Source organism: Triturus cristatus, chromosome 9 (genome assembly GCF_964204655.1).
Source record: "Triturus cristatus chromosome 9, aTriCri1.1, whole genome shotgun sequence".
In the NCBI taxonomy this organism is placed as follows: Eukaryota; Metazoa; Chordata; class Amphibia; order Caudata; family Salamandridae; genus Triturus; species Triturus cristatus.
This window is the reverse complement of record NC_140592.1, coordinates 877,227,524-877,240,401: the sequence shown is the minus strand read 5'-3', so window position 1 is coordinate 877,240,401 and position 12,878 is coordinate 877,227,524. Positions and strand designations below refer to the sequence as shown.

Here is a 12,878-nt window from a genome sequence, read left to right as displayed (position 1 = left end):
AATGGGACACTTCATCTGCGTCATCTCCAGTATCAACCTGACCATATTGACTGTGTTCAGAATCTGAGCCTAAAGGAACATGTACCATTTGTGGATGTGTTATGGGTAATGGCAGTGATTTGTGAGAGTCAGAATGTGGTTGGGCTTGCTGTGCCAAGGTCGTGTCGTATCAGGTTCTGATATGACCATTGTGTCGCATTATAATCCAAATACAACAGGTTCCGCTATAATCTTTACGGTTTCCAGTTCTGATTTTATCTAACTGGTCAGGCCCCACCTCTATTGTTACTCTTGAGCTCGGTGGGTTTGTGTGTACATAGACCGACACACGCGCAGGCAAGGGGCTTAGTTAATACATTTCACACATGGACAGTTTATTACATCTGTGAGCCCCCTCTTCAAGGCTCTCACGTTGAATCTAAATTCAAATATAACAGGTTCCGCAATGACCATCACGGTCTACTCGCAGAAGCCAGCATTCCACGAAAACATTGAAATTCTTCTTTTTTACCATTCGTTCTTAATCTAGTGAGACAAGTCTAGAATAAGCACCTTGCAGCATGAGAGCTGTATTAGAACAGTGTGTATAACCTAACACATGCGCACTCTTAGGCACAGGGAAAGCGCACTATCCTACACATGCGCAGTACTCTACGGTGTGATTTGGGTCCTCACGCCGTTCTAAATTCAACAGGCTTCGCCGCAGTCACCCCAGTGAAACAGACCCACCTGTTCTCAATCCAGTTCGCTATAAAGCACTCCCTCGCGCTCACGTCGGTACCTCCGGTCTTTTACTCATAGACCGCCCCGGGGTACCGACGGAGAGGTAAGCGTGGCTTGTACTCTGTGACTGCTTTCCAAACTTAGAGTTTTTCTCTACAATACAGTAGCCTACAACACTGGTTGTTCTCTGAAGAACAAGTTTTGGGTCTTTCCATTGCTTGTCATTATAATCCAAACCTTTCTCTGAACTGTTAGAGTTCTTTTTTGATTCCCAACTAGGTGTAAAACTATTTTAAAGCCATCACTGCCATGCTGTTTGCCTCCACCCTTATAAATACATGGACAATCTCTATACTTTTTAGCCATCTTGATGGGGAACATAAAGATTTTGGCATGTTATTTAGCAGCCTCTTTTCTTTTTCTTCTTCCCCCTATCAGAGCGGGGCCCCCTTCCCTGAGTAGAAACCAGGTTGAGGTGAGGGTATCACCCAGAATTCTGGGGTAAGTGCAATCTAATACATTATTGGATGTATAAAACACTAATGTGTGTGTTCTAAGACGGTATTTAGATACTGTTGTTTGCTGTTTTTGTCAACATTGATGATTTTTCGCATTTCTTATCCATGTCTCTTTACTTTCCTAGGTATCCGGTTTTGACATCTGTAGAGCTCAACCGGTGGTAGGAATGTTTGTAATAATTTTTTATACTTTCACACATTTTTACATAGTAGCAGCAATTTAGGTCCTGATGAATGCCCTTGATACTACACAGATCCCAGTGGGCAGAAACATGTCGACCAGATACTATGGACAATGAGCATAATGACAAAGTATTTATGCTGAGTTGCCATTTTGCTTTTTAATGTTGGCAGAGGTACTCTACTAATTAAAGCACTTTTGAGTTCCCCTAGCCATTTTTATTCACTCTTTATGATTTAGTGCTGCACTTTTACAACCCCTCTCACGTGAGCGAGAATTTACTTTTTGCTTCTTGTCATCTCTAGTGGAGATTTGACTGCAACCCCTGTATGCCACTTCTCTTTACTCGCAATCAGGTCGTTCCACCTAGACCTGGTGCGGTGTATCAAGAGAGACAGACCCAGATGATGACAAACACACTGACTCCTCGGTGAATGATGGGTTCTGTTCCTAGAAGGGTTCTCTTCTAACTAGAGATGTCAGAATTAGTAGATATGCTTTTTGTTTTTCTTTGTTGACTCAGCACCAGACCCGGGTTGATTAGTGTTATCATGATTCAATGCCACCATCTTGTCATCACTTGTCTTACGAGGAACTACGCCTACTTTGATGGTCACGATTCAATGCAGCCATGAGCCACTGAGAGGGTTGGCTTTTGGTTACATAATCGTGTTTTGTTGCATTGTGATGTAGTGCAGTAATAACCTCCTGTTGTGAAGAGTTGTTGATGATCGACGGTAGTTCATTAAGTGAAGTAGCCAATGCCTGGTTAGTTTTCTTTTGAGACGCAAATATTTATAGCATCATTTCTAATTATAGCTTTTTAATACAGCCGTAAATCTAGGCTAAAAATGTCACTCTCCAGATTAACAATTTATACTATACAATATAATAGACATGTTAAGCATTTTTATTAAACAAGAAATCCTGTAAAGGATAAAAGTTATATTTTCATGGTATTTTTATGACCTGTATCAGAGATAATTAGAGATAAGAATCTGCGGTATTCACTGAGAGATGTTGTGATTGGCTGCCATGGTTACAAGTTAAAGTGTATTATATTACAACATAAATATGTTATTAAAGAACATTTGTTGAAGGAAAGTTAAGGTTGCAATCCAATATCTAAAAAAACAATGGTATTCTCTGGTTTTGGTTAGTTGTGAAACCATAATGCTCCCAAATACATTACTCATTATTGTTCACATTACATCATCGATGACATCACACATGACTCAATCAGTGGCTTCATTCCAGACATCAGAGAAGCCATAAACTATTACACTTTTTGAACTACGTTTGCCTTCGGGAGAAATAAAATGTTATTCTGTATCAAATTTTGCGAGAACATCTAGATGTTGACAGTGGTACGGGAATGCTGCCAGCGGCACTAAGGACCAGATGTACGACTGATTTTTGCGGTCGCAAACGGGAAATCGGACCGTTTATGAACGCAAAATAGGTCTGGCCCATGTGCAAACCCTATTTTGCGAGTCAGTGACCTATTACCGACTCGCAAAACAGGGTTTGCGACTCGCTATTATGAAGGGACGTGCCAAGGGCGTCATTTCCTAATAGCGACTTGCACTTCAATGTATGATTGTTTTGCTACCGCAATTGCGGTCGCAAAACACTCACAATTTACCACTAAGCCACTCGCAAACTGGAAGGGGCCCCCAGGGGACCCCTTTCCCTTTGTGAATGGATGCAAAAATATTTTTTAAGAGCAGGCAGTGGTCCGGGACCTCTGCCTACTCATAAAATGAAACAGAAACGTTTTATTTTTCTTTTTTAAACGCATCCCGTTTTCCTTTCAGGAAAACAGGCTGCATTAAAAAAAATTAAAACTTGCTTTATTTAAAAAGCAGTCACAGACATGGTGGTCTGCTGACCCCAGCAGGCCACTAACCCTTGGTAGTGCTTGCCATTCCCAATGGCACCTGCCTCATAATTATTAATGAGGCATGCAATTTGCAACCCCATTAGGAATCGCAAACAGTGTCTTAGACATTGTTGTAAATTACATTTTGCGAGTCGCAAAATGATGCAATTTGCAACTCGCAAATTGGAAGGATCGCACACTGGCCCAATGTGCCGAAAGCTGTTATGAGCACTCTCTGGTCTTTGGCCTTGCCTTTGACTGCTCCTACTATCCTCATAGCTCACTAGGCACTTTATTGGATGTGCTCTGACGCCTTTGACCCTTACATTTTTTTTTTATTTCTCCTTATTCTGGATCGTCATTTTTTGGCATCCTAAGTTTAGAAATACATTTTTTTTAAATGCATATCTACTGGTAAATCAAAAACTGGGAAAATATTTACTCGTAGGAGAGGGTGTAATGTTACCCCCCACATGGCTCCAGCAAAAAAATATTTCGCAACAAGATTTGTAGACCACAAGAACTGGTACACAAGTTGCAAAATACATCATTGTAGATTAATCACTATGGTTCATGAACCCTATTGTCAGTAGGTCATTTTCCCTTTATTGTGAGTATTTTAAAATGAGCAGACAGATTTGCATTAACTAAAAATAATTCTAGTTGGTCCAGATGCTAACATCTTTGCAAGTTTTGAATTTGGGAACATAAATGACTGTCAAAAAAATAAATATTGATTTCAAACAAATATTAAACAATGTTCGCTCTCCGGCGGGCTGAAGAGAGGGGAGAACACAGCTTCTTTATTGGCTTTCATATATTATGTTGAAAAAAATATTAGCTGCTTTTCTTTTGAAATCGAGACAACTAAAGTAATATAAAGATACTTGCGACAAAACGTCTAAAGGAATCTGACGGCTGTCAGAAAGATAAATCCCAGCAGGAGAAGCCAGCCAAAAGTGGAAATGCAAAAGGCAAAATGACCTATGATGCAACGTTTTAAACGGGGGAAGTGGAATAAACTAGAGGAAACAAGCATATTAGCTTGTAAGAGCAAAGTGAAGAGAGGGTAAAGAATGCTTGACATTTGAGGGGATGGAGATAGGGAGGTATGTAGGGAGGAGGATCAGAGTTGAGAGGCAGGAAACAATATGAGGCAAGAGAGACAGTATGTTGAGAGAGAGCTGATAACTTCAAGAAGAAAAGAGGATAGCCAGTAAAGTCAGGAAGAAAAAAAGCTAGGTAGGAAAGGAAACTTAGAGGGGGGTGTTCTGGAAGGGCTTCAGCAGCTGTTGAACGGTCAGCCTTTTTAGGTCTTGCCTAAAGACAGGTTTAGCTGTCTGTTGTCAACGACTTATTGTGTACAATACAATCCATGGAGTGTGCTTTCGGTCAGCGCCTTGTGCATGTTTGGATGGCTTTGTTTGTTTGTCTCAGTTCCCTACTCCTCATTCGATAACTTTTCTCCACATTCTTGTGTTTATCCTGCCAAAGTGCATTTCGATCTCGCAGTGTTTTTCCTTAATGACGTGTATCCGTCCACTGCTGCTGTCAGACTGCAGAACTCACATTATAGTGCATACCAGGGACTTAACCCCCCACTCGACAGCTGCTTGCCTACCAGCCCCTTAGCCCCCTTCTGCTTTGAACACTGGTAGCACTATCGAAAGTGGCCTTCCTATTTTTTTTTTTTTACAAATAATTTCAAGATGGCTACCTTGCATGGGCATGCACACATATGCACTGTACAAATCTTTGAATACATGTTTTTATATTTTAAGAATGACATTCTAAGATGGTTGCAGCCATGGTGGCCATTTTCTAACATATTTTCATAGGTCCACAGTCTTTGAAAGACTTTACTTATATTTTAAGAAACTCCATTCAAAGATTTCCACAACTGATGCATGTATCCTTAGCATCTATCTTTGAATGGGGTTTCTTAAAATATAAGACACTACATTCAACGTTGGCCACAACAAATGTGTGCCCGTTTGCAATGGATATTTAGGAGAAAAAAAATATGCATTGGCATAGTCAATATGTTCAACAGGCTAGAATTGAGAAATAAAAACAAAGATGCTTTTCTGCATTCTCTGGGTATTCAGTTGCAGGTGCTAGAAAGAAGCCTGAGAAAAAGTGCACCATTGCCAGCGTTTTATTGCTTTTGGCGATATTCAGCCTTTGAGTATTTTTGCTGCGAAACAATCTGGTATTGCCAGAGATTTTTAATTTTTTGTTTTTAGGTAGATTGGCAAATTGACTTCTAAGACTTGCTACGTGATGCCTAATGATTTAAATATTCAGTGGGCTTCTAGAGGCAACCTTCGAGTGTTAAGAAATGTTGCATTTAGCATTTCAATTATGTCTTGGTAGTAATGTCCATCGTGTCTACTTGGGTGTTGTTATTTCCATGCCTGTGACCTCTCCTCAGTGAGCTGGAGACTCAAGCTACACCTCACTGGCAAAAACCAGCTAGGTAAAGGTTTGCCTAACTTTAGTTATTTCATACAAAGTAGGTGTGCCTCAGTAGCAGTAGCCTGACTGGTCTGCCCCTTTTGCGGCAGTGATTGATTGGTCTAAAAATGGCTTAGTGACTTTAATAATGGCACAAACAAGTTAGCAGTTGGTGGGGGGCTACTCAGAGGGTGTTAATATAACAGAGCCACTAACACGCTGCTCTTGCAAGCAGGCCAAGTTGTGTACTGTCTGTGTGTCATGTTGTTCCTATGGAAACATTCAACCTCTTAACAGTGGAACACATTTTGGCTTCTGCTGAAGCCAGGCAAAAATGATCAAACACAGTTTGGCTTAAGCCCTAAGTGCTCCAATGACAACACAGTATTAGCCAGTCAGAAAATGTCGAATGCTAGCAATTGACATCTGACGGCTGCCTGGATTCTACAGTTCACTACAATTCACAGGCAGAGATATGAAACGATTTCTGACATGTTGTTTGTCAAACTGTTGGGTGAGAGATTGAGCAGACAGGTGCTTTTAGCTGCCACATTAGTCGCGGCACTCACAGATGTCATTTTTTACTTTTTACCTTACTGTTCTTTCCCATCAGGTCTAAAATTGCTAGGTGGGCCACTAAAAGCTGTGTATGACTTCCCCGAATGGTAGAAGTGCACTACTAATTCCCATCCCGGATATACTATTTTAAAAGGAACTTAGCCCAGCTCGTCAGAGGTTATCAGTGGGAGAAAATCTCGTGCATTTTTATTAAGAGGGCAGGATCCTACAATGCAGCAAAAAACATGGGAATCAATAAGACGTATATTAAAATTAAAGGACAGGGCTTCACTCTAGCCAAAATAAAATATTCACAAACCAGAATTTTACAATCACATTTCTTACTACTGATTCATAATTGTGGATCATCTACATGCACGTGAAGTAGAATTGTGGCATCAAATCTACATTCATTTTAAATTAGTTTCGCTGGAAAGAATCCTTGTAAATTCATTTTAGATGCACTGTCAGAGTATTTCTCTAATGTTCTCACAAATTGAACTGGCAGGGAACGTTGTCACAAACCAATTTCCTTGTACTGATAGGAAAACGTCAAACTAGGTGGGCGCTGCTTAACAGAAGCGGACTTAAAGATGGTTTCCGAAATTTGCATCTGCCACACTTGGATTCAGTTGATCAACGACGAGCCCATGATTAAAGCACCTCCCGCTGCGTTGCTGTCTCTGTTCGAGGGAAATGTTTTGGTATAGCTGTGCAGGTAATTGGTAGCTGTTCTCTTCATAAGTGAAACATTGAAATGGATTCCTTGTCTGTGCTGCGGTAGCTGGGTGCATTTCTCTTGACAGTAATTCGCCTCAGGACTAGCATTATATTGATTCACAACAAACCTAAGGACGACGGGAAATCATCTGCCAAAGTTTTTGTAAATTCTGTTGATTATATTGCATATGAAGAAAGACACATTTTAAACGATTTATTGAATTTGAAATGTAGTTATCTCACTGAGAGAAACTGGCTGGTCGGACTTTGGCCCAGACTCCAGCTCACAGATATAGCCTGATTTCCCTGAGGGTTCCTTGGTTCACCTTTGGCAGCTGGGCAGATCAGAAAGGCTCTCCACAGAGAGAAGGAATGGGGGTGTTATGTGCAACATGGAACCAAACATCAATGCAGTTAAAAAATAAAGAACACAGAGGTCCACACCAGGTTTAACTAAAAAGATAAACATGGCTGATTGGTAAGGGTAAGCACTTTTAATGGCAAAATGTAAGAATGTGTTATGTACAGTACTGCTGCCCTATAAATATAATGCTTCCAACATACATCACCTAATATAGAACCAGCTAAAGTGTATTCGATATAGTACTACTGTTTACCCACCTGGAACTTGATCTATTCGACAGGTTTTTCTCCTCTGTTAGCATAGAGTATAAGCTAGCACCCGGACTGCCATTCTTCAGGCCTTCACCCCTCTTGTAGTTAGCATTATGCGTTTAAAAGAATCCTTGAGTTCTTGTCTTTCTAGATGCATGCAGATATACTAGCTTCATTCTGCTTACCCGTCTCTGTTGTGACCTAGACCTGGAAAGGATCCAGTAGTCTAAGCAACTATCTTTCTGAGCCAGAATGTCGAGTGATTTTACCGTTTAACCAACACTCTTTTCATCTCCTCAAATGTCCTAGCAGAGGTGACACCATAAAAGTAATGTAGTGCAGTTCAAAAATCCCTCACCCCCTTTTTTTTTCGTCCCCCACTTTACGGATCACTGTAAACTTTCAAGAACGTTGCTTAGGTGGATGACGTTTTTGGGGAATTTTAGTGAAGATTCATCAAACAGCACCAATGTTAATAACAAACCAAAAAAAAGAACTTCCTATAGTAAGTAGGTCTGTGTAGTGTGAACCTATATTGCCATCACAGGGGGTTCTGGTGACATATCTAAACCACGATGCCAAAAGCTGAGTGGTTCATAAATGTCACCTGAACCACTCTATGGCAATATATGACCATATTACACATGTTGCTCGTTATGAATGTTTTATATTACATGATTTATTGGTATTATTAGTCTTCAGAAAGATTTAGAGCATTTGAGAATTATCTGTGTAGTATTCATTGTTTACCTGAGACTGCATATATGTCTGTTAATGTTTTGAGTGACGTGTGTTTTTGTTAGGAAAATGTGCAAATACTTGAATTGAGTTTTATACGACCATGTGTATTATTATAAATCAAGTTTGAAATGCAAAGCTCATTGTGAGGAAATTAAACATGCAGTTTAAAATGGGCTTTTCTTTTGTAGCACAATGACACTATAGAGTAGGTTTCACGAGACATATATAAAGAAAAAAAACAAAGTGCAGTGTGGGGCAGTGCAACTTTTTGCTTACTAGAGTATGCGTTTGCAATGTTTTTTTCCACACAGAGGGAAAAAAATAATCGATGGACACTTGAATTAAGGATGAGTCTGCAATGGTGGACTTGTCTGGTGTTGTGATGAGTGGCTCCGAGGGTAGCACTGTCATTGTAAACACATTTATTCCTTACCAGCAGTGAAAGAAAGATGAAATGTTGTGTTTACTTCGTGTGTGTGTATATGAAGTGCATTTTAAATGAAAAACAACACGAAGGTCCTAGCGCATTCAATGGCAGAGATACTTTATTAAATACCGTTATAATACACAGTAGAGATCCGTAGTGCCAATAACATATGACGCGATAGCCAGTCTCATTCCATGTGAAACTGATGCATGTCCACTGCTCTCCTGGGAATCTTATGTTTTAAAGATAGTGCAGCTATGGGGCTAGACTGGATGGCACAAGGTATTCAATTGGCTGTGACAATCTGTGGCCCTTTGTGCGAGGCTGGAGGGCTCAGTGTTTTTAGCATATGTGGCTGCGTCTCTGCAATGTCATGGGCACCAATTGGAGCCACTAGACCAGTTGTGACTTGGCAACTGGTATTTACAGTCTGTGACTTTGAACTCTGGAATGTAATGACTACATTGATGGTTGAAACGTTTCAGATTGAGGGCAAGCAGCCACAGCCGGTGGCTCATTTCTTTATGATCTAAGGTGGAGAGGGAAAGCATTTGTGCGAAAAGAGGCAGACATAAACTCCAAGCGAGTCAGGGATAGTAGGGTTTGGTAAGGTTATCTGTTCTTACCAAACTCATAGTACTGGTGTGCTCTCTGAAGGTCCTCAACTCCATTGGTGATGCCATACCTACATACATATATACATGTAAAATGTTTTGGGTCAGTTCTGACCAGCAGGGTTGCAAGACTGTAAGACCATTTTGGATTGTAGGTATCTCACTTCATTGGGATGACCGCCACAACGTCTGGGCCTTTCACCCCTTCTGCACTTCCTGGCCAGGAGCCTGCTGCTGTTGACACCAGACATAACACCTTCCTCTTCTTCTAACCTTACAGCTCCAGGCTGTCTTCTGTATCTTCGAATTGTTTCCAACCATTGTCACCACTTTTGAATGACAACAGGGCTTATCCCACCTTCCCCCCATGTAGGTGGTCCTACCCCTGTATCACATTCTAGGAAAGAAGGGGGCACCTGGTTCCAAAAAGGGGAAGGTTGGATGTAGGATTAGAGATTGGGAGAGCACTCGTTTCCAGCAGGATGGTTTGTATAAAACCTGGACTGCACTCTCTGAGATACAGGAGGGCACAGTGTCAAGGGAGGCACAATACAACTCGATGTCACGTGAGGATCCAGAAGACAGTAAGTATCAGATAACGCAGGAAACGTTCTTATAGCAGGCAAGTCCATAGAAACACTTGAGGTGGCTTACCTGTTGTGAGGTGAAGCCTCAGTGTGAAAGTGATGGCTTCTTTTTCAGCCCCAGTGCATGGCATCAATAATAGGACCTGGTGCCTTTTATCAAGTTGACAAAGGTTGTACACTCCATCCCTGACCAGTCTGTTGGCCCCTGTACTTGAAATTCCCAGTGAGCCTGTGTGCCCATCACCACCTGTCAGCAGTGGATTTCATACCTTCATGTCAGACGTAGCACAGACATATGAATCCCTCCCGGCCTCAGCAATATAGGTCAAACGTTTCTCTGCTGTACGTTCCTCAAGACGAAAGCACATTTTGCCATTCTCTCATATGAAAATTGAAAGATAGTTTCATACAAGTTTCCAGGTGGGAAGTTTCGATATGAACTTAGTAGCAATTCCGTTCATTCTTGTTTACTTTCTCATTGTTTTTACATTCTGATTTATTCTCCTCTTTATAAGGTTTGGGATGCTGTAGATACCGGTACCTGTTTGAAGACTTACTCCTGCCACAGTAGTGCTGTTCGTGATGCCATCTGGTCACTGTGTGGAAGAAATATTCTTAGTGGTGGCTTTGATTCCGCGCTCTACTTGACAGACATTGAAACTGGTAGGCACCTAACTATTGCATGTGGTACTTAAAACCTTGAATTTCAGATAATGTGCTTTTACCATTGGCAGCTTAAATGTTGGAAAAGTTACTTTATTCGATATTTTGTCATAATTTGCATAGCTTTCTTTCATAATACGGCATATCCTCAATTGATTGTTCACACCAACCAATAATTTGGTTTTCAAGGTTTGTTTCACATTGGATTTAATTTGTTTTGGTATAGGTATACCTGGAAATGTTCACTTCATATTGACCAACTCCTTTAAAGTATTAAAAGAGTTAGTTATGGTTGCCTTTTGGCTCTCCAGTTGACCCAGCGCTTTGGAGTGGTAATGGGAATTAGGACACGTCTCTTGGCTTCCGTATTGTTAAACATTTTTGTAATGATTTATAATATCACTTGCAATCCTATGATGTGAATTGCCCTACTGCTAGAACCAAATCGGTCCCATGCCTCTTCTGTGTAGACACTGATCTGTCCTTTGCAAGAACCAACATCTTTCTCCACAGACTGCTACCCACATTTGAAGTCTATTATGCTTTTAAGAAAATGAAACCTTTGTTACAAGGTCATTTTTAGGTTGCCATTACTGTCTGCACAACCTCAAGTCTTCAATTATTCAAAGAAGTACAATCAAAAACACAGAAAGAGCTAAAGGGCTTTAATTCAGCCCTTTTAAGCTATTGATTTGTGTGTGTTGCTCATGGATTGCAGTTGCTTGGATGGGCTGTCTATCAAGGCTACGGCATTTCATTGATTTGTGACGTTGTTTTATTTAAGTTTCCCATTAGGTTTTGAGGACAGGGCTCAAGTAGAACTTTAGTTATAGTAGAGCCAGTGACTGTTCTTAGATGTATTGACTTTGCTGACACAACACTTTCATTGCAAGTAAATCACATTATGTTTAGCTCTATGGATGTTTATAACCGAAGTGTTGCTTCATTATGCGATCTTCTCGTAAGACAGCTGAGAGCAATCAAAGTCACTCAACTTACAAAATAGGCCCCCTGACAGAAAAAAACAAATCTATTGGCTTTGCCAGTGCTCATTGGCAGAGGCTCATGGTGTGTTCAAATGAAAAATAGCACCTTATCCCCAATACTGTAACAATGTGATGTCACTAATATAATGTAGTTGTAGTAAGGTCAGTAGTGGAATGTTGTGTTTGGAATCGGTTCTAGTACATTTCAGTTGATGACGGTCAAGAAATGAAGACCACATATTTATGATGCCTGCTGTTGTGTTACCAATGAAGCAAATGAGTTAGAGCTCCTGAACTGGTGGTATATTCTCTGAGTTTACATGATCTGTTTGCCACAGTTTGGCAGCGATTGTTAATAATAGCGACAAGTGCACAGAAGACAAATGTCAAAGAGAACAAACGAAGCAACAATCTTTCAAGAGCATAAATGTCAGAAGTGAGACACTTCTGGTAGGAACTAAAGGCTTCATATTGAACTTTTGCAATAAACATGCAATTAAAACAAAGCAGATAATGCTTCACAGAAGTATTTAATGGTGGATGTTGTGTACAATAAACAACATCAGCCAAGATGAAACACCCAGATACATAGTTTTCTGGATGGGATATAAAGAGGGTAAACCTTCTATTATAGTGACAGACCATCAAGCCTTCACGACCATTTTTGGAAATCCTTAAGTTAAAATACCTTCTCCTATAAAAAGGTGGGGAATGATGCTTATGGATTATAACTTTAAAACTGTCTATAGTCCGGGTAAAGAATACAACCCTGCTGATTACTTGTCTAAACATCCATCTGAAGTTAAAGAAGATACAAGATTCATATTAGAAAAGTACACATGCGTTGTAAGTGCGCAATGTAATCATAGAAAGGGATTTGATAGAGACAACAATGAACGATGAAGCAAATCAAGAGCTGAAAGAAATAATGAGTATGAATTGATGGACGCATGTCAACGGTGCAACAGCATTTGGATCTGAAGTGAGAAAGAATTACGTTCATGCTTTCGAAAATATTCATTGTGTATTAGCTGTAGCTGTGTCTGGTATTCTCTTGTGAGTTACCAGAATAATAATCCCACATGTGTTATAGAGGTGTGATTGATATTGCACATGAAAGCCATAGGGGATTATCTGAAACAGTGAAATTTCTGTTCTGAAAAAGTGTGGTTCCTGAGATTGGATAGCCATTTTGATGAAGCTACT

The 12,878-nt window shown here is 40.3% G+C and overlaps 1 protein-coding gene across 2 annotated transcripts in view; it reads left to right on the top strand.

The window, feature by feature from the left end:
• Positions 1-12,878, top strand: part of WDR25 (WD repeat domain 25) — a 685,641-nt gene that overhangs the window by 421,023 nt on the left and 251,740 nt on the right. For both annotated transcript variants that reach the window (XM_085626356.1, XM_085626357.1), the window contains exon 3: positions 10,539-10,686. In XM_085626356.1, the coding sequence (XP_085482482.1) occupies positions 10,539-10,686 (148 nt within the window). The remainder of the gene's footprint in view (positions 1-10,538; positions 10,687-12,878) is intronic.